We start from the raw sequence: 26624 nt of genomic DNA on the forward strand, positions 1-26624 counted from the left end.
TCTCAGTCTGTCTTTCAGCACATGAAGTGTTACTTGTACACAATAAAATCTTGGCCCTGTACCTAATCCCTCTTTGAAGTGCAGTTTAACCTGTATTCCCAGTTGTTACAAGCGTGTCATACACAGATTTGGCAACATTTCAACAAGTTAGAAAGTGCCTTTAGGAATAAAAACTAAGATTAAGTTTTGTTTTACTTGAAGTACTATTCCAGTTGCAATGAAATACATTCTTTGGGTAAATAGGTGCTGTTCTTCAGTTGATAAAAGTGCCTTATGAAAAAAGCAAGTCTAGTAGACAAAGACAGGATCTTGTACATCCCCAGTGAGTACAGTGTTGGTAACCTCTGTGTCCAAGGAAGGACTTGCAAGACCAGAAATGTGCTTCATCTTTCCAATTTTTCTAATGGTTTTAAGGAAGGATTACTTCTACCTGCAAACCTCCTTTCTCATGTCCTCATTGATATAAATACAATCCTGCTATCAGTAATATGATGTAGAGAAACTGCCACAATTGTTTGTACATTTGGTTTGGGGTTTGAATGTTCTGTTCTTTATTTAGCATAGTCTCTTGTACTTTCAGGTAATCTGGGTCTAAAATATTCTGTCAGTAGTGGACCAAGAGAAGGTTGTGCTCAGGTGTAGGCAAACACTGAAGCACATCAGGTGTATTTAGGCTCTTTACAGGACACCGAAACTTTGCAAATGTGTTTCTAACTATATAGATGCCAAAATGCATTTCAACACTTCTCTTTTCACCTTCACCACTGGGTGATTCATGAGGCCATGGAGCAGCCAGATCAGTGGGTGTCCTTGGAGCATGTCTGATGCAAGCTGAGATCAGTGCAAAGCACAACAGTTATGTCTGACAGAGGAAGATGATCCTTATTCCTCATGAATTTAATTTCTTAAAATGCACAAGCTGTCTTGAAGTCAGAGCCAGGACCTGAATCTTCCCCCTACATTGATTGCTTTTGTCACTACGTTAGAGAAATGGCTTTAGGCTGTAACCAGGAAGGTTGAGAGTTATTTTCTCTCCATGAATAATAAGGGGGAGAGCAGTAGGGTTCTGTAGTTGGTGTGGTTTGGGAACTTTGGTGTATCTGTCCTGGTCTGCTTGAACATATCTAATAACTCAGCTAACTTGGGGAAATTATGCTTTTGGATATGCAGGAGTTAAAAATGGAGGGCTCTGAAGTCCAATTGTTGCTGTGAACAGACCATCTTATAAAACACCTGTGTGGAAGGTGATCTACTGCACTGTGAGATCCAGAATTTCTGTGATGTTCTGGTCTTGTTTGGTTGTACCACATGGCAAACCCTGGTGCTGTCATTGCTGCCAGCCTGGGCAGCTCATGTCACTGGCTCCTGTTGGTGATGCAGCCCCAGAGACCTGCACATCACCCTTACAGCTGCAGGTGCTGAGCAGACCACTTCTGAGAAGGTTGGGGCAGGGTTGTGTGGTGTACTGGATAAAGAGGTTTCATTTTACAGCTCTGTCTGAAGCCAAACATAACAAACTGTTAAAAAGAACACAAGCTCATCAGATGTTAAATGGCAGAACAGCTGTGGGTGTCATAGCTTGTGGCTTTCAGCTGAACATATGGCATAAAATGGTGTGGCTGACTCAAAAAATCACTTTTAAATATTGACACTGCCTTTGATCTTTCTTTTTTTAGTTAGTGAATTTTGTCAATTTTGAGTAGCTCTACTTTGGTTGGAGGAAAAATGGAAATAACTAGATTCTTTGTTTGTGTTTTATATTAAATAAAACATTGCTTTCTTATTTTAGGAAAGTTCTCTCTTTTTTTCCAGACCCTTGCAACTTCAGAAACTGTAAAGATTCTAATCACTGACAAAACTGTTCCATTGTGAAAATGCTTATAGTGTTAGAAAATAAACAACCAGAAGGATGCAGCTTATTAGAGGTCCTTTTAATCAACATTTAATTAATGCTGTCTTCTGAAGTAGGAATGAATACCTTCTTCTGAAGTAAATACCTTCAGCACAGGCAGATTTCTTGGCTCTGATATGTGAGAACACACAGCCTTTGTTGTGTCAGGAGAGTTGTTCCTGCATTAGTGCCCGAGGGTAGCTCTTAGAGAGTCTGGTGATCCATCACAAAAAAAAAAAAAGAAAATCTAAAAAAGAGAGGGGTTGCAAAATTAAAAAAACATTGAGTAGACTCAATGCACAAGCAGCAGGGCATTGAGAGTTACTAGAATTCAGAAATAAACTCACTTTTTATTAGTCCAAATGTCTGCAATTTAGGCCTCTCTTAGAACTAATGTATGATAATGATTGTCATCTGTAGTAATAAACTTTTATAATATGTGTAAGTCTTTCTCAATAGATGGCCCCTGATTTTTTTTCTCTTTGGGAAAGGAAGAGGGAGGGCGAAGACTGTGCGTTTTGTGGAGGAGGGATTTGGTTTGCATTAGGCATGATACAAACACAGAATTGAAAAATTTTGAGGCAACTTGGCACCAGATGTTCCTCAGCAGCAAGGCAGGCTTTTCTGCCAATATACCACAACTCTTTGGACATTGGCTTTAGACTTTAAAATTTGGAATTCTTCTCTTTAGAAGTCAGTAAGATTTCTAAGGAGTACCAAAAATAGTAACTTAGAAGTTCAGTTCTCTGGAAATTAGATTGTTAAACATAGATACATTGGTAGGTTCCTCATAGCTAACATAAGCTGTGTTTGAAGCCAGGGATATTACTTCACCTGAATGAATATTTTTAAGAATATTTTGTTCCTGAAGCAAGTAAACATCCTTTACATCTCTAGAGCAAGGAAGATCCATTTCAAAGTTGGTTTGGAAGGAAGAGAGCATCAGATTTGAGAGAAGGGAGTAGAAGAGAAATAACAGGTTGTATAATATAATTTTACAACAAGGACTCTCACAACAAGGACTCTTACAACAAGGTTCTTAAAATAAGCCCTCTAGATATAACAGGAACTTGACAAGTAAATCTCTGTCTTTATTAAAAACTGACTTTTTAACATAGTATAAATATTTTGTAGCTGTTTGCTTCATACCAATAGAAATCCAGTGCATATATGAATTGATCTTGCATCTGGTCTTCTTCAAGGTGAGAAACTCCAAAGCTTTTTTCCCCAGGGTTATGATACCTATTAGATGATTTGAGAGACAAATTGGAGTGAAGGCCAAATGCATAAGATTTGGCATACAAAAGGTGGGAAAGATAATTTATAATCTGTTTGTTTTGCACTAGTCTGTATTCTGTGTCTTTGCAGCTGATCCTCTGTTATTCTTTTCAGCCTTCCTGTAGATAATCCTTTAACATTCATAAATCTCATTTTAGTGGGTCTTGGTTTCCTGTTAATCTACTACTTGAACAAAGTACTGGAACATCCGCAGTGAAAGAATCAATCTGTTCTGCTGCATCCTGAATACTGAATTTGCATGGTAACCTCAAAGTTATTTTAGCAGCATAAGTGCTAAAGAGCATCTACTCAAACTACCTCCGTTCCTCACAAAAGAAATAATTATTTTTGTAAGAACTGTACCAGACATTGTATTCTCATACTTGATTAGAGACTGGCAGTTGATCTTATCTTATATTTTGATTCTTTTGTATACCCTTTATACCTATCCAGGTATAACTCAGTTACTGTGTTGTCCTGCAGTGACTGATGCACAAATGTGGAAGACAAGGTGTTCAACTTGCATATTGTTACTTAGTTGCAGTTAATTATGTGTGTGTGCTGTTTTTAAAAATGCTCTGATATGATGCTATTTGAGGCTGTAAACTTTTAAAAATTGATTTAGTGGGTCAAGGTTGAAAATTGAGATGGGGACTATAATTTACAAGGCTGTAACTGTGAACAGCTGTAGGTACAGAGCAATTCTGTGAGCTGTACCTGTGGGCCTCATTCAGTGGGACCTGACATCCAGAGACCCCATGATTCTGTGTGACTCTTACAACATGGGCCTTGCTGTACAGGACCTGGTGGTCTTCCCCAGCATTGTTAATTCTTTTTTCCTCCTTGGTTTTGCAGACCAGCAGGATGTTGTTATCATTTTCCCCTTCACACCAGAGGTGGTGCTTATCCTACAGAGGCATAACTTTTCCCCTAACCCCTGCATTGCTTATTCTGAGCATAGCTAATCTCATAAGAGGGTACAGGGCCTGATTTCTAATGGAGTTTTGCCCTGGAAAAGTAGAATTAACTGTATGGAGTACCTCCAAGACTGTGGTAGGGAATGATCAGTACTGTCAGTTCCCTGGATTTTGGGAAAGGCAGAAGGGAGAGCCCTCTGTTTCCAAGAAACTACTACCTCCACTATAGAATTCATAGAAATTTTGCCCTAAACAAAATACGTATAAATAAACCTAAAGAAGTCATTCTCTCTTCCCCCTTTGTACAGCAACATGCCTTCAAGTGCCTGTTGCAGGAAAATAAATTCCATATGTAAGAATGGGAAACATCCCACTTCAACTGCCAAATTCCTTTGATGACTTTGAAAATTTTCTTCTTGGAAGTCCCTCCTCCTTGTTTCCTATAGGGTAGGTGCATTGGAACTGTTCTTTCCATGCTGTGTTGTTTGTTCCTCTCAGCAATTCCTCAGCTACACTTCACTCACATTGAAAGCAGTCTTCTGTCAGAGAGCTTGTTTGCAGGCAAGGAGCAGCAAACATGTTAAATGCAAGCTGGCCAGTGCCAGCTTGATGGTTATCCTTAACACTGGTGCCTAGAATTAGTCTGCCATGACCAAATCACTGTTTTTTTTTTTAGACCTTTCAAGTTTCTACTTGGATGGGCAATGAGCTACAACTCTGCTTATTGCTGGAGCCTGTTCCTCTTAGGTGGACCTACACCTTTTCCCATTCAAGTTTATCAGCTGAATTGAACTCAGAAATTTCCCACAACCAAGCTGTCCCTGTCTGTTGCACAGTGAGAGTTACTGGGAATGGCTTAACTGAACTGCCCTTAACTTCACATATGTCACTCCCAGGCATGTGACTGTTACCTAACCAGCAGCAATGAATGTTTTAGTGTGCCCAAATAACACAGCTCCATGTACTGTGCTCATTACTAAAACATAAAACTTAGCAGTGTCCTTGCCACACTGGCAGTGCTCTAAGATTTATGTTACCAGCACCTCATTAAGAGACCTCTAAACTGTGCTTTTCACTTAGCGAGGATGGTTTAACAAGTCCACAGTACACTAAAGAGAAGTCTCTCCTTTGGGTAGGAACTGTCTGCCAGTCACAACTGGCATTTCCAGCAGCACCACCCCGTCTCATCAGGACAATGAGGGAGGGAGAGCAGGTGGTTCTCTTGGGCAGTTCCAGTTTTAACCCCCTCACAAGGCATATTGGCCATAATACTTATTAAGTGTTAGTATAGAGCATTTTGCTAAGGACGTGGTTGATGTATGGGAGGTAAAGTAAGGAAGCTGTTGTCAAGGAATGTAAGGGGTTGCAGATTCATTTAAACCCAAGGAATAGCATTTTGTCTAAAATGATGGTAAAGACTAAACTAATTTTCAAGTTGGGACAGTAGGGGAGTGCAGTGCAGGAGCAGTTACCCCAGGCTGAGCAAGAGCAGTTCTGAGGGTTTGTGCTTTGGAGGTTCATGTGTCAGCATAGCTGCTGAGCTCTGGGACTTCCTAACATTTGAGCCCCACCTCATTCACTGCATGTTGCTTTTACCATATTAGTTATTTCTTGTGCTGTGGTGAGCTCCTCCTGGCTGTGGCACCTCTCCCGTGTCCATCTGGCACACCTGATCCCGCGTGTCCTGGCACTCAGGTAACAGATGAACACTGAACATCTGAGTGGCCATTATTATGCTGCTGCTTTCCAGCCGTGCTATCACTGTGCCACTTTTAATAATTCAGAAGTGGTGTAGAGGAGGGGGAGTTAAAGGGCTGCAGCAATCTTTGTTTCTCTCTGTAGAGTGTGATTCCTCCGTGGTGGCTCTGTAGTTACCAGGGAAACAAGAGAGGGATGGCAGAGCACCACGGGGCTGGAGTGGGACTTGGGGGTCGGCTCCCTGGCAGCTGCACATCTGCACCAGGGGGGAGAATGAGGGCTTGCCTTTCCTTGCTTTGGTGCCCTTCCCCCTCTTTTCCTCAATGGCTTTGTGAAAATTAATTGTTAAATAGGTGATGCTCCCCAGTGTTGGTGTATTTGTTCAAGACCCTTTTTATCATCAATTCTAGTAAAAATATGCAGTGTCGAAAAATGAGCATTACTGGTGGTTTTGAGGAGTTGGATGATCACAAAATCTTTCTCTGAAATTAACTGGAGCCCTGGTTATACACAGACTGTCACTACTGAGAGATTTTTTAATGTGTTAGAAATGCTTTGGCACTTCAGGGAATAGATTTACTGGAAAAGAATAAGGACCACTTCAGTAACATTTACTCAGTGCAGCATTCTCTGATTTGATAAAGGTCGAATTTCATTTTTAGTAATTAGCATATCTGTCCTAATCACCTCCTGCTCTAGCTATACTTCCAGTCTCTGAAGCTCTGGGGAGAGAGGCAGGTGAGAGCTGGGGAGCAGCCCCTGCACCTCGGGGGTTCTCACTGTGGCTCCCGAGGGCTGAGCTGTGCAGGCAGGGGGAGGTGGGTGGGCAGCTGTGTTTACTCCACTGCAAATGTTTAGGGCTGGATCCATCTTTCTGCTGCCTAATCTACTGGCATTGGCTGTGCTGTTTGTTTCATACCTGTGTTAGGTGCTTAGATTTTCAGCAGTTATGCTGAAGTAGTTCTGAGGGGATGACTTAAAAACCTTTTATTTATGGATCTCGGTGGAACTTGGTGATTGATTTGAGATGGGCTGTTGAGCTGTTCTCTGACTACGGGCAGAAGGATTCTGTGCAATTTTATATCTCTGTCCCTCTTTTCAATGATAGACTAGATTAGGGGAAACAAGATTTTCTGTAACAAGTTTGTTTGCAGCTCCCTGGCAACTGTTTGCTTGATTGCTTCAGAATGGAACCAACAGAATAAAATACCATATAAACATGCTCTTCTTTTGAATTTCATGGCAAATGAATACTGTTTTTCCACACCAGAGACTTCTTTTGAAGTCTGAATTCAACAGATTTGTCACTATGGGATGAGCCCTGAGGTTTCATTTCCTTGTGCCCAGTTTATGCACACAAGTGAGGTATTCCTAGGTAGTCAACTTGAACTTTAACTGAATTTATGCACACATAATGAGGTTGATTTTCCAGTTATCTTTATGAAACATTCAGAAATGGTTCGCAGACCTCTTGCCCTCCATTTGGCTCCCTAGAGGCTGCAAACTTAAGGTTCAGAACCTTAAATATGGAGTATATCGACTTCAGATTTGTAATCCATAAAGCAGAGTTAAGAAAAAATACTGTGTATGTGCTAGAAAGAGCTTAACCATAAAGCTCAGTATATTTCCTCCAAAATGTTAGATACTGAAATTTAATTGCTGACATTTTAAAACTCTGATTAAAAAAAAAAAAAGCCCAAAACCTCACCAGAGTAAAATAATACACTTGGGCAGCAGAAGTGATGTTTAGGAAGCCATTCCCTGAATAGTTTCTTGCAAATATCCTTGGGTATTAAGAAGGAATGCTACTGTGTTATTCACAATTCAGAGATTTTTTTTTCTTGTTTTCTTCATTTTCATTTCTGGGTTTTTTGGTTTGGGTGGTTCTTTTGTTTTTTGTTTTTTTTTTTTTTTTAATCACCTTTTGGAGTAGTAGATGTTGATAGTAAGAGAAATTGCATTAAAAATAATAGTTCAAGATGAAGTTCTCTTCTGTTTCCTCTAGATGTGGCACTTCTGGGTTTAGCTTTGGTTCTCTCTGAGTCTGACACGTTAAGTGTGCTCTTGTTAGTTGAAAAATATCTTCAATATAAACTGCAAATTGCATGTACAAAATGAAATAGTTGTCTCTTGCTTATACATGCTTATCTACAGCAGCTGTTTTTCAGTATGAGTTAAGACACAAAATGGAACCATGTTCAGCAGAGTGACTCTTATCATTGCTGCTTTTTGCAAAGTTAAAAATGCACTAAGTTATTGCCACTGAAGTCAGGAGAGGTCTTTGAATTCAGAAAACATATATTGAGTGTATGATGTCATTTTTATGAAGTCATTCTTTGATTAGAATTGCAGTTTAGAAGAAACTGACTTCTGCTGTAAGGATAGCAAAATTGTTTTTAAATCCTGGTCTTGCACAGTGATTGGATTAATTTCCTGCTCTATGATGCTGCAGTGAATAGCCCCTTTATCCCCAAACTGCAGGAAACTGCTCAGTGTTTTGTGTGAGGTTCTGCAGTGTGTGTGTTCCAGGGAGCTTGACATTTAAGGACACATCTCCCCTCTGTCCCAGCAGCTGATGGGCAATGAAAATGTTGCAAGCTATGGAAGAGAAGCAGTTCATGTAAAACTGTACTGTGCAGGCACGGAGCTGGGCAGGACTGCTTGTGTAACCCTGGCTCAGGTTTGTGTGATCCTGGTGCACAGCAATGGTGTGAGTGCTGTGAATCTGGAGTAGAAAATGCCAACTTTATTGGTTTTGTAGTTGTTCAGTCTTTGGCTGAAAATTCATCCCTGAATCTTTCAGTCGATGGATGTGTAATTAAAAGGATATATTTGAATAAGACTGAAATTTTGTAGTCTAAACAAATGTTGGAAGAATACTTCAACAGAACAGGTTCAGTAATGGTTTCGCTTTTGTTTCTTCTCATCCCCTGGGATATGAAGCAGTACATTTAATAAGACTCTAAACATCTAATAAAACATTATATGCTGCCTCCTAACCCAACAATTCTAAGCTCAGAGGCTGATTCTGCTGCTGCTCATTGCTCAGGTGTGAGCAGAGAGGATCTGTAGAAGTTGGCTCCAGGGTACCAGGAGGTGCAAGCTAGGACTGGTTAATCTTTCAACTGTTGGCTTTCTCCTTTGTTTCACATGTTTTCCTTCCCCCAAAAAAGAGTCTAGAAAGTATGATAGATGTTCCTCCCTGCAAAGGACATGCTAAATCTAAGCTTCTCAGTCTTACTGTAATTGTGTCTAAGTTGTCCTCTTTTTATTTGAAAGAGGTCAACTGAAACAATATTTACTTGAAGTAATTTGTGGAGAAAGATGTTGACTCTAATGCTGTCCACTTTCGGATTTTTCTCCTAATGTAGATAAAGGATAATTGTGATTATTTAGGACAACAGTTCAGAAAAAAAGACAAAATTGAGAAATCTAGAACGTAATGTTTAAGAGACACTGGAAGAAATGGTTCTTAATCTTCCATGTTAAATTTGGTTTAAAAAGATGACTTTTTTAAAGCTCACTAAAAGCTTCTTTATGAGTCTCAAAAGCACTGACTTGGATTTAAAAGAATATTTTTAAAAAATTATTATTTAACAGACAATACATCATTTTTGTTAAATGTTTATGGTTTCTGTACCAATCTTATTCTTTTTCTAGGATCTTTTTGATAGATCTTTTCTGTAGATATCCCAGTTTCTGTGTGTAGTAACTCTTGTTAGCAATCCAAAGGATTGATCAGTCTTGCACGGAAGGACTCTTTAGTGAGTTACTGTCAAGAAGTGGGGTTTTTTTAATGTTTTTAAAATCATACATGAATCAAATGCAGTTTCTGCTGCAAGAGTCAGAGGCTTAAGTCTGTATTTACAAATGAGGGGAAAAGATATTAGACAATTAAATGCATTTTAGGGAGGCTGCAACTCATTTTGTTAGGCTATAAAAGTACTTCATCCTGCACAGATGAGGGAGTGATCGTCTATGCAAGTCAGCCACCACGTTAGCAGATATTGGCAGGCTTTATTAGCAGTGCTTTATCCCTTTGATTAGACCTTGATTGCCACTCAGGAACCAGATACAGCTTGCAGCCATCTCACTTCAGCTTGTGCAAGCGTGTGATGAAGGAACATGAAGACAGATGTTTATAGCATGCCCCCCATCCTCCGTGTTTGAAAGGCTTACTAAGGTTCATCAAAGAAAGAATCCCTTATTTGGGGCAATTCTGAGCTGTGGTTTGCAATGGAGCGCCCCTCAGAGAGGATTTTGAAAGTTTACTTGCCTCTCTGCTATGTGTTTTCAGGTGCTCTCACAGTTGGCCTTGTGCGACAGTGTCAAACCATCCATGGACGTGACAGGACCTGTATTCCTCCACGGCTGCCTCCCGAGTGGGTCACTACGTTATTTTTCATCATAATGGGAATCATTTCACTAACTGTCACATGTGGTTTGCTGGTGGCTTCCCACTGGCGAAGAGAAGCTACTAAATATGCCCGCTGGATAGCTTTCACTGGAAGTAAGTGACCTCAACTGCACAGTCCTGTATGCAGGATAAACTGGTGGAGTCTGAAATAACACCATAGTGTTGGAAAGGAGCAACTGCTTAGGGCTCCTGCTATGCAACACAATCCTTCTCTTTGAATACCACATCTGAGGGAAAAATAAGTCTTCAGAAATAAATGGGTTGGTATCTTAAGTGACTGTAATTGAGAGGGAATAATGGTGTGAAAGAAAGGAAGGCCTGACCCCTTTACCTTCCTTGGGCAGTACCATGAATCGACCTAAGAAAATGAGCAGGGGTAGAAGACGTCAATTCTGACTTGAGTGGTTGTAGTATTTCATACTTCCCCACTCCCATATATCCAGGACAATCCTAGCAGCTTGCAATACTGAAAATTCCCTCTCTGAGGCAGAGGAGGCAGTTGGTACATCTGAGCTAACCTGTCCTTACTGAGGTGTCTCGTGAATACCTCGTTCGGGGTTGAGGCTGGTTCACTTCTGCTTCATGCTCATGGCAGCTGCTTTATTCAGAATGTCTGCATCCTAATTGGCTATGCAGGAGGATTGCCCACTGCAGAGCATCTGCTGTGCTTCACAGCACCAAGACTTCTGCTTCCAGAAGTGACCTGCAGCCATGCTTTAGCCAGAGGGAGGAGTACCAGTGCTTGTTTGCCTCCTTCGTTGTGCTCTGCATGAGCACCAGTGTAACTCCTCACAGCTGAGCCTGCTGCAGCAGCCCTGTGTTTGAACAGCACCTATGGCTACTTCAGTGCAAAAAAAACAGTTATAATGAGCAAGGGGAATAACTATCAAACTTCCTTTTCTTGGTCTGTGTTACAGGCTTAGACCAACTGTGAAATGGTGCCTTAATGGTGGGGATGACAGCATGAAAAATCTCAAAACCTGAGGGCTTTTAAATTGACTTGAATTATGACAAACCACTAAAGGTAGTGTGAATGCTAACTAGAAAATGCAAGTTTGTGGTTTACACAGGCATAAATAAGGTTTAATGGAACTCTGACACCTAATGATATCTAATATGAGTTAGATTTAACCTTGTTTTTGGGAAGGGAATAATATTAAAAAGTGCTCGGCTTCAACAAAGGTACTTCACTGAGGTACTCGTACAATCAAAGCCATCTTTCTGACAACGTTGCTACACAGCATATTAAATTAATAGTGCTGCTCTTACAGACAATGGAGCTATTGAAATGCTGTATCCATTGTGATTGACTTTCATTTATTTTCCAGTGAATGATTAAAATAGCAGACCTGAGTATTACTGAATATTCCATCCCAACTTTTCCAGTGCACCTGTTTATCTATACATATTTCATGTGTATCTGATATATGTGGTGGGGGGTTAAAGTCAAAATGCTGTATAAAGTTAAAATGCTTAGAGGGAGCTGGAGCAAAAGCTCTTGGGTAAAGAGGGGAGTGTGAGTTCTAGATATCAACGTTTTTCTTTAATATCTGTAATCATCACATCCCTGCAGCTTTAGTTTTCTACAGCTGTGGTGATTAGTTCAGCCAAAAAATGTGGTACCCTAAGGCTTTTTTGTTTTGAGTTTTTCCTCTAGATATTTCTTCAGGCTTGCAACAGGTTCATTTTTAGATGTCTCAGTATAGAAGGACATTTTTATTTCACCACTTGTCTTGGTATGAAATGTTTAATAATGAAACACACTAATTTGTTCTTTTGCAAGTCAGAATTATTCATAATTCTATTAAGATATGATCTCTGTGTTGCTGAAATTATAAAATTCAATGTCTTTGGTATTCATCTCCAGTACATACAACTCTGTGACCTTTGCGTCCCTGTTAACAAAGATGATGGGGAATTTTATCTCTGGACTCACTTGTTAGGAAAATTAATTTTGAAAAATAGGAGTGAGTGGAAGAAAGATTTCTAGATTTTTCAAAAAGTTGTTGAGAGTGACTTCTTTGGTTCATTGGATACAACCCAAATTAGTAACCTATTTGTAGGTTAGTATTAGGAACTGTGCAGCCATGTGGAATCAACTTGGATACCCTGAACAGATCCTTCCTGTGAAGTGCCAGTGCTGTTTAGATGAAAATGTGTAACTCATTAGAAGGGGGTAGGCAAGACTTCATATTTGTCTTCCATCTCATCTGCAAGTGATTTCAAAACTCAGTGGCCTTGTGCAAGCTGCTAGCAGATCCTCTCACAGAACTTTCTGAGCACAATGCAGGACATGTGATCCTGGGCAGGCAGGGAAGTCTGCTGGGACTTCCAAGGGAAGCTCTGGGACTGGCAGCTCCGTTCCTTCAAATGCAAGGGGGTCTGGAGTAAATATCTGAGGCAAAGGGATCCTTTTGCTCAGCCTTTTCCTTACAACTCTGAGAGCAGCAAGGAAAGCCTGGTAAGAGGCCACTTTTGTCCAGTTCATGCTGGAATTTATATATAGTTGTATAACTTATATTTTTAATTTAATTTTTTCTTGTAATCTTGGGACAAGGTGTTTTCAAATAAATACCTATAGCTAATTTTTTTTATCTGCATACCTATAAATATGAATTGTTGCTGAGCGTGGTCTTGTTTATTTTGTTTAGCTAAGAGACATGAAGAAGACAGAAGTTTATCCTGTCAGTTCTCTTTCTTCTATACACTTCTGAAGGGATACACCCCAGAGGGTATTTACAAGCACAGCATTTGCCTCATTCCCCAGTTGGTGGGTTTATTGCACAGAAACTTATCCTTTTTGACAACTCTGCAAACAGCTTTGTGGAGAGGAGAGCTATTGCTGTCCTCCAGGTCATACTGCATGAGTGACAAAAGTCTTGTACAGGTAAATGTGAAGGTTTTCTTTCATTTTTTGTAGAGGAGAGTCTTTCAGGAATCAGTATTCCTACTGATATGATCAGTATTGTCACTCTGGGCAGAGATACCATCAAAACTGTCACTGGTGTTTCAATAGTACCACATTCATACAGGGTTATGGAGAGTGGGTTCCTTGTTGGTGTTCGTCTGTGCACTGCCCAGATTTTGTGTGATTCTTCAATGAACAGGGTGTTACAAACCCCTAGCTGTGCCTGCTGTGTAGGTAGCAGGCAAAGCTCTGATCAGCTGTTCCTTTGCTTGTATACCAGAACTGCCTTTTGCCATCCCAGCTTCTGTATTCATCACTAATGGTACCCTGGGACATAGTGACACAAGTTGGTAGCCAAAAAGTGACTGGTTCTGGTGTTTCTCCACATGTCTCTGACACTGCTGCTATGTTGCTGCCTCTGCTTCAGATTTATGTAAATCTCTGCCTTTTTAGGGTGCTTGTTTTCTGTCTTGCAGTTGATAAGATAGGACGTGGTGAAGGTGTGGAAATCTCAAATGTTGTCATTTTCATGGTCCTTCAGACAGATACTGTCAATTTCCATAAATAGAAACAATGTCCAGAGCTTATTCCAAATGGAGGCCACATAGGTGATCTCACGTATGTCATTGCAATTTTGCCTATTGCAAGAATTCACAGAGCTCCCTCCAAGATCTGTTTACATTGTAAACAGTCAGGTCTCTCACCATCTGCTGCAACTGAAAGGGGATGAATTCTGTGTATGCTGCTACTGAATGAGGTGCTTCTCTGAGATGTATCAAGGGAGAAGATGCTAGACAGAAAAATCTTATTTCCACCATTTTTCCTGCAATTATTAGAGAGTCTGGAATTGGTCTAGTTTTTTCCCTGAGGATTTAAAAGTTCATGAGCAATAATGGACTGCTTTTTGGAATGCAAGTAAAAATGGGGCAGGATAATCACATCCTTAACTAACAGTAGTTATCCCATGAATGTCTGTCTCTGGTGTTCCCCAGTGAATAAAGTGCTTCTTGAGTTATTAAAGATTTGTACCAGGTGCTGCTTTCTGTGTTACGTGTCTCTATAGAGGCAAGCAGATATTACAGTGAGCCTCTGAAGACTAAACCTTTTCTTAAGAACAGATTTCTTTTGAAGTTGTCATTAGATGCTCAAAACAATTTCAAACTAAAGAATTAGAGGAACTAATTGGGTTTTTTGACAGCCACCATTCAGATGCAGACTAGAAAGCTCTTCTGTGCTTACATAGGTCTGCTCAAGAAACACATACCCATGCTTTTCTCAGATGGACTCAGATGTTTGAGATACAATTGTGTTTAAGAAAAGGAAACATTTTTTAAGGAATAGGTTGTGTAATGTGGAATTACATGGACCAATAATCATGTAGATTAAAACTTTCTTTGTTGTTTGATGTTTAACATCTGGTGACTGGGTCTTTGGTTCTGTTTTAATAGATGGCCTAATGAGGTGACACTGAGCAGCAACGGGGCAGCTGTGCAGTTTCAGATGTTTTCTCATTGTGCTCTTTCCCTTCCCCTTTGAAGAATAACCGGGCGGTGCGGGCACGGTGCGAGCGAGACACGAGCCCCCTCCAGTGGAACATCTGGGTTTTCCTGCTCAGCACTGGAATGATCCTGGTGCTGCCTGCTCTTGGCTCAGGGTGTTGTGAAAGCTGCTTTATGTGTTTTGGAAGGCAAGGAACAGCTGATGTTCTGATGTGGATCATGGTTTATGAAAGCGCCCTTCTTTGGTTATGCCCAGGTCCTGCTTGGACACTCTCTGAATTCAGATCCATTGTGCCCAGTATCTTCTAGAATATTAGTGTTTTTTCCTCAAAGCTGAGACCTGTGCTATGGAAATCATAAGCACTAAGACATAAAATATGTGGTAAACTGTTCATCTTGGATATACAGAGAGTCCATTAAAAAATGGGTTTAGCGTGGGCACTGTAGCTGGATAAACTGGAGCACCTGTATTTAGTGAGGAAGAGCAGTAGTGAAGCTGCATTAAAAAACGTTGATGCTGCTCCAGCCAATCATTTCATCATTTGTAAAGGCCAGAAACTCTGTTCTGGTGAGGCTGAAGGGGATAGGCAAGCTCCTGATTTTATTTTACATACCTTTGGAAACAAAAGCAGCTGCAGCACTTCTTGCAGGGGAACTGGTGATTAAGGTGATGGTTATTACTGTTGCCAGTGGTTTTTGATGTTGCTTGTTTGACTTTTAAGGAGGCTCAAGTACGGATCAGCATCCCCAGGGCTTCCTCTGTCTTGCAGTGGGGGAGAAGGGAAAGAGGAGACAATGACAGCACCTGTGTCCCTTACTAACAAAAACTAAAACCAGCAGCCTGTATTAACAAGAGAAAGCAGAAGAAGTCAGCATATGTTGCAGTTTGTTCAGGAAGGAGCATTGTAACTTGGCTTGAATTTTCTTTTTTGTGTGTGGCCAGGTTATAGGCAGAGTTTGAGGACTAGGAGAGGCTTCAGTGTGAGCTGTACTTCATGTCAGAAGATGTTGGTATGTGGATTTGTGGGGTTGGTGAGACAACAGAGCAGGTTCAGCTCCTCTCTCCCCCCAGATCTATTTGGATTTGGTTGAATAATAGATATGGTGGTGCCATGTTCCACTCACAGTAAATAATGGCTGAAATACATAGAAGTGAAATAGGAGTAAAATGCTAATACTTAACTGAAGTGGTAGGATCAGCTAAAATTCTGTTTTATTCTAATACTGATTTAAAAAACCCCAATATTGTATATTGTATATTCTTGCATATACAATCAAACCAATTCAAGAGCTAATCCTTTTTATTGTGAATAATATCTTGCCTCTCAGAGGAGCCATATTTAGAAGTCATTGCACTGGTTGACAGTAGAGTCCTGCATAGCTACATCCAAACTAAACAGGGTTACTTTTCCAAAGCTGGGCTACAGAAACACTGAAGTTGTCATCTGGAAAACAACACTGGATATTCTCTCCTGGGTTTGATCAGGGTATTGAAATGTGCTGTGAGGAATCTTGGTTACTATTGATACCTGAAGGCCTGTGAAATCTGTAATGAAATTCTTTAACAGGAGTTCTGATTTCTTGTACTTTCACACAAAGTCAGTTGCAAGAACAAAACATATACATGAGTTTGAAGTGAAATAAAAACCCTCATTGCTTGGTCTCTTTGTTCACAGAGTCTGAATTTAGTTTTTCACTAAGAAGCTTGAATTAAATGAATCAGAAAACTTTCATTTCATTGTACTACAATGAGAAATTCTAAGGATATTTAATTATCTAAGGAAACATTCATATAATGTTAGGAAACTGGTATCTTTTAATCATAAAAGAAATTACAGTCTGAATGTTTTCTATTTTTAGCAAAGCTTTTACAGAAAATGAATGTGTGAAGAATGGGAGAGAGCAACTACAGCTGGAAAAAGACAACTGATAATAGAAAAAGTTTCTTCAATGTTGAATGTTGCTTTATCTTGACTGGAAAAATTACTCTAAAATAACTGGAGAATAAATGACTGAACTTTGAAATGGTGATAGAAGTATATCTACCAATTTTTTATTCTGTAAAGAGGGTTCATGATCTAGTGAGCAGAACTGAAATTACAGTCAAAACTGGGAACTTACAGCCTTTCTTGGGAGTAGATGAGGGATGTTTTGAAAGCATCATAAAGCCTACTCAGTCATTTCAAGCAAGTTATCAGCTCAGATAGCTCTGATCTCAGCTCTTCGGTTCAGTCAGGATATTTTACTTGTTTTTCTGGAGCGCTCTGTGAACAGGTAAATATTTTCACTTTAACACAGCAGTGACTGTTTTTTTCTTTTTTCTTTGCAGTGATTCTATTCTGTATGGCAGCCCTAATATTTCCAATAGGATTTTACATCAATGAAGTTGGAGGTCAACCCTATAAATTACCCAATAACACAGTGGTTGGGTCTTCGTATGTACTGTTTGTCTTATCCATTTTCTTTACAATAGTGGGACTTCTATTTGCTGGCAAAGTTTGTTTACCTGGCTGATGAATGTCTGGACTGCAGGACTTTATTTTGGAAAAGAGCAAGACATCAGAATTGCATTCTCAGGAGGATGCCTAAATCAGACTGTCAAACACTGACTGAAAAGAGGAATGCTTTGACTTGTTCTCACTATGCACTTTGGATGAAAAAAAGGAGAGCCTTTCCCATAACCAAATACAGACCACGTTGACTAATCTCCTGAGCATACTTCAATGCAGTCAGGTCTGCACTGTGATAGGAACTGGTGAAGAATGCTTTACACTGACAAGCATAACACCCCATGTTACTGGACTGTTCCTGTTTTTAATGTCTAACAATTTGGAAGTCAAAGTACTTATGAACTTTGTGGTGGACCAGAGGGTTGTGGAGGAACTCAAGTGAGGCTGGCCTCGCTGTTTAGGAGATTAGTGTTTTACATCTTCCTTCTGATGAGCAAAGCCTTTGGCACCATTGTGGATCAATCTTGCATTACTGCACCAAGAAGCCAATAGATCAAAACATGTTCTCTCAATGTATGTAACAGCAAAAAGACATACATCCCCTGCTCCCCCATAAGCTCTAGGAAACACTAAGGAACATTGTAGAGGGGGATTTCGTCCTTATATTTATATAAATATATATATATAAATATATATATATTTTGCTGATGCAGTATACAGTGTGTGTGTATGTGTGTGTGTGTGTGTATATACACATATGTATATATATATATATGTATATACACACAAATGATTCCTGGAAAAGAACTCAGAATGCTTTGCTAGCAAAACACTGTGGTGTGCAAAACTAGAACTCAATAGAAAAAAGCCATTTTTCTGAAGGCCACATAGCTGAGAGTCTTCAGTTTACCTCATTCTTTGTAGCAGCCCTTGATTTTAACAGTTTTTTGTAATAGGTACAAACGATCCCATGCCTTTCTAGGTGCAATTTTAAGTTAAGCTAAAATTCTTTTTATGGTAATTTATTTGTATATGAGGGTAGAAGGTGAGATCATGTCATACCTTAAAATCCTAATTTTGGGAAACTGACACTATTTAAATTATTAGCAACTGTTGTACAGAAAAATCTCTTTTTTTCTACTTCATTGTTACATTAGCATTCATACATATTCAAGCACAGCATTTTACCATAGGTAAGCATTCCTTTTAGCACATATAAAATGCAATGTTTGAAGTAATGCAAACACTATCCCACTGCACAGATGGATGAACTTATTTTCAGATGAGTATTAATTCATCTTTGCCAAAATTGAGCAATATAATTGTTTAAAATGTATGCCTTGTTTACTAAAGTTGTTATTTTAAATGTAGATTTAATGGCCACCAAAATTTGGAATAAATGTTCCTCACTAAAGTAGTTTTATTTTTCAACACAAGGACAAACCATTGAATCCACAGACATCTTAATTCACTACTAGGTTGGTGTTCAGGGAAGCTGCCTGCACTATCAGTATTTGTTTTCCTGTTAATAAATAGTTTGCCTGAGATTCATTCTGAAAACAAAATAAAATTGTCTGTTTTGAGCACTGTTTCATTGAACTTACTAGAGGAACTGCATTCATGAACAGACAGTCATTCTAGGATAAGATTTATGTTAAAATAAAATCAGCAGTTTCCAAAGTAATCACTTACCAGATAAGCTGGAGTGTTTAAAAGTAACACAGTTTGCACAATTATTTTAAACTCTGTGCCATTCAGACCATAGTGGGTCCCTGCCTTCCTTCAATTCTCCCCTCTCCCCCAAGGTATTTTAGTACAAAAATCTAATTTGTTTATGTATATTTTCTTTTGAATTTTTTGACCAAACTTGCCACTGGAATTGTTTCTAAGTTTTTTTTTTTTCCAGTCAGCTCATTCATAGGCAGAATGGAATGTTTATGGATCACAAAATTTTTCCAAAGTGTACTAATCTGTAAATACAGCCAAGCACTTACTTGGAAGTCATGGTTTAATAATTATAATTTGGTTCCTAATTTAAGCCTTCATCTGCATGGGCAGTCTGAGGCTCCTAGTAATAGTGGTGGAGGTAAAAGGCAGGGTTCAGCTGCTTGATATCTTTGAAAATTTTGGTGTTATCACTACTGTGTCCTAAGATGAAGTATTCACTAAAACTTGGATTATAAATTATGTTTTCAGAAATGTTACACTTGTAAATAGTTCGAGATTTTTGTGACTGGAACACAGCTGGGGGGTGGGGAGAGTTTCTAAGCTGCTAAAATTTCTTTCCCTTCCCACCCCTCCAACTTACTTATTTCAGTTATTGTAACATCATGTGGATTTAGGCTTTGATTAAATGGATCACAATAATAATTTTTAAAACCAAACAAAAATACTTATCTTGGAGCATACCCAGACTGGCTGGCTGACTGGAAATTGATCTGATCTGCCAATGCTATTGCTATGAATTATTAAATGTTAGCAAAGGTTTAGCAAATAGATTTATTAAATATTTGAGCATTTCAAATCCAGAAATAGATGCGGCCAAATGCATTTTAGAAAACCCAAACCAGTAATTGAAGAGACAGCTGTCAACAGTTGCTTTTAATGAGGTCACTAAGTACTATATAGTACAGTATTAATTTATAGCAGAAAATCATATCTTGTAAACTGTATATAAAACACTGTTTTATGGTGCAATCATTTGTCAAACTTATGTCTGTTACTTTTGTTTTAAAGTTGTGTGCATTCTTTTCATACCTAAGAGCATCACTGTAAAATCTGCTGAAGACTATTTATAGGTTTTATTTGCACAAGGTTTTGTTTTGAACTACAGGAAGTTCGTATTGAACATGCCTAAACATCTGTAGACTTTTTCAGTTCATCAAAAGCAAATGTTTCCATATGAATCTTCTCCAAAGGTAATCCCATATTTGTGTTGAGTGTTTACATAAACTTTTCTGATTCTGCCAGCCATTATTTTTTAACTTTTTGAAGGACAGCTCATTTTATACATCACTAGAGAATTCCGTTTATTCTTTTGCTTCTAAATCCTCCCAAAGGTTTGATTCCCCATCATAATGTAATTTGTGCACACTTTGTCATTTATTTGGCTAACAAAATGTAAGATTGGAAACTGAAAATACTTTCGGAAGGAAAAACTAGTAAATTGGTCAGTATAAATCTAATCATTGAGCTCAGCTGAAATAATCGCCTGGAAGCTGTTTGGCTGAGCCCTGGGGAGGGTGTGCTTCCCAGAACACACCAGCCTAACCCTTTAGCGAGGTCTGTGCGCTGCCGATGCAGCTGGAGAGCGGCGCCGGTGTCCGAAGGCACGGGCAGTGTGCCACACTCCAGCCCCGGCCTCTGCCTGAGGCCACGCCGCCTGAGCCGGGCCCTCCTGCCGTCCCTGTGTTCCCGAGACCTTGTTTAACCACTCCAGAACACACCTGTAGGTTCCTGTTTGCCCACACACACATGCACGGGAAAATGGAAGCTGTCCTTTAAAGCCTTTGTGAAGGATGAACATAATGAAGGAAATGGTGTCTGCAGGCGGGCTGTCCTGCCTGGGCTCGAGGCCGGGCCCGCCGCCTGCACCCCCGGCCTTTACTGAGGGTTGTTTTCTATTGGTTAGAGCATTTTTCAATTAATGATTTCCGAACAAATGTTAATACAAACTGTATAAAATGAACATAATTTTCTTCACTTGTATTTTTGTTATTGAGCAAGTTTATCAAAATAAATTGTCTACTAAAGCGACTGGCTCCGGCTGCACTGACTGGAACCAACCCCGCCCCGCTCAGGTGTGTCCCCCCCTCAGGTGTGTCCCCCTCTCAGGTGTGTCCCCCTCTCAGGTGTGTCCCCACTCAGGGGCGTCCCCTCACGCCCGGCGGGGCCCCTCGCCTCCCGCCCACCGGCGCCCTCAGGCGGCGGGAAGCGGCGCACCGGGGCCAGCTCCGTCTCCACCGGCAACGCCGCAACAGCGGGCGGGGACCGGGCTGGGCCCCTCCGCTCCCGGTGCCACACGAGGGAAGGGTCGGGGCAGTGCCGGGAGATGCTGAGGGGTTCGGGGAGTCGCTGTCAGTGGCGCGGTGCCAGGGAGGGAGGGCGGGCACGGGAGAGCCTTTCCCCCGTTAGGTGAGTCTCAGCAGGCGGTGCGGGGTCGGAGGGGCCGAGGGGTCTCTCCCCGGTGGGGTGAGGTGACTCTCGGGCACGGGACACCGCGGGGATCCGGGGCTCTTCCCCCGTGAGGTGAGCGGGTCTCGGCAACGGCAAGGGCTGCGCTGACACCCGCTGTGAGCCGCAGGGCCCCGGTGGCCCCCGGGCCGGGGGGAGGCGGTGGAGCCCAGCCAAGGGAAAACCGGGGTTTAATGGGTTTTGCATTTTTACCGCGCCCAAAGCCGAGGGCAGCTCGCCCACCCGCTGCCAGCCCGGCTGGCTCAGCTCCCGCCGCCGCGCTGGGGTTTGCTGTGGTTAATCTCTTTTTCTGGTTGAGCTCTGTAGCCGGTCTCCCAGCAGCTGTGCATGCATATAATTAACTGCATAAAATCCATTAACAAGCAGCTCTGCAGAATACTTCCTAAATGTGTTTTCTATAAATGGATAATTGTAACTTCTCTTTATTTTTTAGTTTGCTGTTGTCCCACATACAATATAAATTATCATTTAAGTTGCTGACAATATTAATACGTTTCTAATAGTGTTTATGCCTGAGGATTTTGCTCTAATGCTGTCTTTTTATTTTTAACAAGGCTAAGTCAATTCATATAATGGATACACATATCAGGAAAATGGCATGCTTGTTGGACAATGATCAATATTTGGAAAAAATTGGGTGAGGAAACCATTACAAAATCTAGTTGAGACTTCATATGTAGATAGAAAATAAATTATAATTTATGTAAAGTATATACTATATCACTTCAAAACATCATACATTACCTTAATGCTTAAACAACTATCAAAGTATAGAACAGTTGCTACAGAAAAACACTTGAAATGACTTTGTGACAATACAGGAATATTATGGGTGATGAATTGCTCTCATAAAATTATTGTCTTGTAGGTTGACAGAATTCCATCTACAGGGTGATCATCCAGCAGGGCAAGATTTTACTGTGCCTCATCTAGGACCAGATAATGGATTGCTGGGAGCACATAGCAAGACACAAGATGTGCTGGTAGGCGAGTTTTCCTACAAAATGGAGCAGCTGGTACAGTAATGCTTATCCATTATAAATTCATAGTGGGGAATAAATAAACTGATAGACAACTAATATGTTTCCTTCCATACATTTGCATACATACACAGACAGTTTGATGGTGTGATCACTCATGTCAAGAAACTGCATGTAGTTTCTCTGCAGAGATTAATCTGAAAACAAATTGGGCAAAACAATAAATGAGATCAGCTGTTGATACTGCATTTTCCTCCAAAAGGCAGAAGCCAAGTTCAAACTCTGAGTCTTGTTTGGGAGATGCTTATTTTTATTCCTCTCTGGTAAATTACTGGGGTATTTATTTTAATTCTTTTATTGAGCTCTTCTATTTAGTGTCTTCATTCCTGTCTGCTCTAAACTAAGCTCTCTTTTCCTTTCCTTTAACTCACAGTCTGGTGAAAGTTTCTTTTCCTTTGTGTCCCACATTCAAAAGAGTATTCCAGTATATAAAACTATGTTCTTGGATATGCACTGCCTAGCAGCAGCTCTCCTTGGGACTTAGATTTTTGTCACATTTAAACAGCACATTTAATTTCTCATACTGCATGTAATTTTTTTTCACTTGATCTACAGAGAGAACAAATGAAGAAAACACAGTCTCAAAAGGTGCAAACAACAGAAGAATGGATAAAAAGCTACAGTTTGGAATCTTTGCAGTTAACATTAGAGTATCTGGTAAATGAGGGCAATATTATTTTGTAAGTACAACACTGCCTTTTCTCCAGTTAGTCTTAACTGTGTGCATCTCTGATGTTAACCATGCATAGTGCTGCAGGAATTCAGGAAATGATGGTGAAGTGATGGAGTTTACAGAGGAGGCTGTTCCTGATTTTGAATCCAGGCTTTGTGAGTAAGTATCCATCTTCTTTACTGTTCTGATGTATAACTGATTCTGTATCTCCATTACTGTAGATGCTACCTTAAATCTTAATTTGTTGTCTCTGGACACCTCAGAGTATCTCAACATTAAATCCTTTCAGCTGAGATTGAGGGATAATTGTGTGTCACTACAGCTGAGGTGTGGGGTTTTTAAGGAAGATGTTTATCAAGCAGGTGTTGATGTGAAGCAGTTTGCTCATTTTAGAAAGGCAGCCAGTGCATGGTCAGGCTTCCATATGTAACACTGTGTAGTTGGGGGTTATACTTACTGAAACCTGGATTAGCTTCAAGCCATGGATTCAGATGTGACATGGAAGTTGAAAGTATTCTAAGTGAATTTTAAATCTATAAAATCAAGAAACTTAAATAATTTAATTTATAGGGTCAATAAGCTGTAGAATAATCTTCACAATTGATAAGAATGCTGCCATTTCAGCATACCTCACTGTGTCAGGCTTTTATAAAACAGAAGCAGCTCTTCTGTTTTGAAAAGGCAAAATGGATTTGCCCTTTTAAAATGTTGGCTTAAATTTTCTGTTTGCCACCTTGTAGACACAATGTGCATGGAAGTAAAAATCCATTGGTTAAAGTAAAACAATTTTAGAGGACAGAAAGCATTTTGTTTTGCCTCAGGTTATAACTATTTTAATATTAAACTGTTGAAAGTTGTTCTGCTTTAGGGAAAGAAGTATTTAAGTGGTGAGCCCTGCAACCCCCAATTGTATAAGGGCATATTTAACATATTTTAAAACACCTGTTTCTCACAGATTTTGCATCTGTGAGAAAGGGATGTGATGAAGACAGGTGGTTGATTGTTACATTGACACCCAGTGTGAGGGAACGCTGTAGCTAAATGTGTGCTCTGCCTTTTGTCAGAGTGATTGAACTCTATCAGCACCGAATTCAGTGGCTGTTGCAGGACAGCAGAAAGGTAACTTGAACTTTGCAGTATATTTTTAGAATGAAATTCTATATGGCATTAAAGACTAAATTAACTTTTGAATACTAGTGAAAAGTGCCTTCCAGAAAGCCTTTGTATTTTCCTTATTTACTACAAGTTCCACATCATACGCAGTGATGTTGACAGTGGATTGTTCTTCCTGACCTTTCATTGGTATGCAGTTTTCTACTTTCTAGACTTAGTCTTTCCCTTTCTCTTTGCAGTCTTAGTCATCAGGTCCTCTCAGCACAATTTAAATGGGAGCAGACAGTGCTGAGATTAACTTCTGCCTGGAGTGGGGCTCTCCTGTAGTTCATTTTGCCCACTCTTGCACATCTGCTTCATCACACTGTGCCTGACAGTGCTAATGCTCAGCTGTAACTCCCTCTTGAAGGGAATAGGGAAAGATGCAGCATTCCAAAATCTGGTTTCCACCAAGTTGCTTGATTTCTCCTGAAGAGGACAAAGTTATTTTTTGTTTTATCCTCTCAAGTAATGAATAAGTTTTCTTGGGAAGAAGATAATATGAACCACTGGTAAGGATTAACTAGGAGCCAGTAGGACTCTCTTTTTCTCTTCTTCTTTTCCTCCTTGACTTTGTCACTGTGTCATCTTTATGCTGAAAAGTTTAAAATTAAAATAAATACCCAATACTTGATCTAAAAATGGTGGTGTACAGAATAAACAGTAAAATTATTAAACTGTAGACAAGCTAATATTTACAGTGACTTTTCTAAGGTGTTCGGTGTTATAAAAGGAACTAAAGTTGGACTTTTGGTTGATGTGTCCCATTTGAGTTATGGACCTAGACTATTGGATTTTCAGAAGAACCTTTTGGTAAGTAATAGTAAAGCAAATTTTGCCTATTTTAACATACTAATCAGCTTTTGTGGAACTAGAAGCCAGCAACCAAATAGAAAACAATCTGCTTAAAATCCTAATATACAATAGAAAAGAAATTTTCTGTTGTAGAAAAGTGTGCTCCAAATGTGTTTGAAAGTGTAGTATTTGTTAATGTCCAGAAGAAATCCAAATCAAAATAAATCCAGTATACTTCAAAATATTATTAAGGAAAGAGTTATTGTTAATATTTCTCAATTCTATCAACATTCTCTGTGGAATAAATTTTGATTAACGAAAGCAGCTGTAAGAGGTAGAACCAAATTGTTGTCTCTTGTTCTACACAGAGATATTTATGGTAAATATAGTTTCCTTTAAGTTAACGTTTGTCACAGTAACTTCACAATTTTTGTCAGGACCTTGGTGAATTAATAATTTTCTGTCTTCTCAGAAGAAACTTGTCCTTTGTTGTGCTCTTTGTTTTTAGAAAACTTATACAGTGAGGAAGGGAGAGATAATGTATATATTTGATGCTTGGTACAATTACATTTCCCACATTCAAGAATTATTTACCATCAATTTATATTTTTTGTGTTTTTCATTTGTGTGTTTCAAGAAAACTCGGTTTCCACAGTCTGGTTTACTTAGCTTGAATATCTGAACTATTGTTTAGCCCTATCCATGATTATGAGTTAACCATTTTTTAGAAATTACATGGTGGGTGAATATGTGCATTCTAGATCACTGCTGTTTCATGTGGTTATCAGCTGAAGAGAAAAACTGGTACCAGTAACATAAATATCCCTACTTTGTGCACCATTAACAAATTATTTGGAATGCCATAAGTTTGCAGGTTTTGTCTCTATCCTTACTAAATATTTGAATATCTATGAGTTTTTCTTGGAAGTTTTTTTCGTGGTAGCTGAAAATATTGCTGTAACTATTTTTATGAAATGACTATTTTTAGTCTTTTACATTATAACCCTGCCAGAAGCAGCATGGATAGTAATGCATTCATAATTTTTTATTTATTAGTGCTTAATAGATGAGCAGCTTTGTTATAAGAAGGAATTGTACTGCCTCTCATTCAGTACAGAAATTTCACCACTGTGGGAGAGTCCAAAAACCATCAATGTTCATGTGTAAGTAAGTTAATTTCTCTGAAAAATCAAGGTGTTTCAGACAAGATCTCCATTTAATTTGAGCCATCTCTTACAGGTAATATGTTTTTCATCTTGTGCCTGTAGTGATTTTAAGAGGGGAGAAGAGCAATGAATTTGACATGTGATCAGTGGTTTCAAGATGGTTTTCACGTATAAAATATCTTAGCTACTTCTGTGATTTGTAGTAATCTTTGTGATCTATCTTACTTAGCACCTAAATATTCTTTTTCTTGTTTCCCTCTCCTAGGCTACATGAAGCAAGACAGTGGGTACAAGAGCTGGAGCCTGGTCGAGGCTGCAATTTGCTGAAAGCCTTAAGGCATGTCCTTCCCATGAGAGAACTGAACTCCTTGGTTCTTATTATAGGAAGCTGGTAAGTTCATTATTTGTCTTAACAACCAGATTTAACTTGGATACAGGAATGGTACAAGAAACTGAACTTGATACAAAAATAAATAGAAAATTCAAGATCCGTGTGTTACGTATTTTTAGTTTATACCTTTGATTTCCTTTATTTCTTCCCTTTTT

At 39.5% G+C, this 26624-nt stretch overlaps 2 protein-coding genes across 5 annotated transcripts in view; both read left to right on the top strand.

The window, feature by feature from the left end:
* MOSMO (modulator of smoothened) overlaps window positions 1-20804 on the top strand; it is a 31073-nt gene extending 10269 nt beyond the window's left edge. For 3 of the 4 annotated variants that reach the window (XM_050980169.1, XM_050980170.1, XM_050980171.1), the window contains 2 exons: window positions 10082-10294; window positions 16938-20804. In XM_050980169.1, the coding sequence (XP_050836126.1) occupies window positions 10082-10294; window positions 16938-17122 (398 nt within the window). In that variant the 3' untranslated portion in view covers window positions 17123-20804. The remainder of the gene's footprint in view (window positions 1-10081; window positions 10295-16937) is intronic. The other variant, XM_050980172.1, reaches the window with a different exon arrangement.
* Window positions 20805-21016: 212 nt separating this feature from the next.
* Window positions 21017-26624, top strand: part of VWA3A (von Willebrand factor A domain containing 3A) — a 30823-nt gene continuing 25215 nt past the window's right edge. The window contains exons 1-9 of the mRNA XM_050980174.1: window positions 21017-21192; window positions 21807-21889; window positions 22121-22235; window positions 22848-22949; window positions 23042-23124; window positions 24030-24084; window positions 24832-24930; window positions 25969-26075; window positions 26344-26469. Of these exons, the coding sequence (XP_050836131.1) occupies window positions 21825-21889; window positions 22121-22235; window positions 22848-22949; window positions 23042-23124; window positions 24030-24084; window positions 24832-24930; window positions 25969-26075; window positions 26344-26469 (752 nt within the window). The 5' untranslated portion in view covers window positions 21017-21192; window positions 21807-21824. The remainder of the gene's footprint in view (window positions 21193-21806; window positions 21890-22120; window positions 22236-22847; window positions 22950-23041; window positions 23125-24029; window positions 24085-24831; window positions 24931-25968; window positions 26076-26343; window positions 26470-26624) is intronic.

This window comes from Serinus canaria, chromosome 14, assembly GCF_022539315.1.
Source record: "Serinus canaria isolate serCan28SL12 chromosome 14, serCan2020, whole genome shotgun sequence".
NCBI lineage: Eukaryota > Metazoa > Chordata > Aves > Passeriformes > Fringillidae > Serinus > Serinus canaria.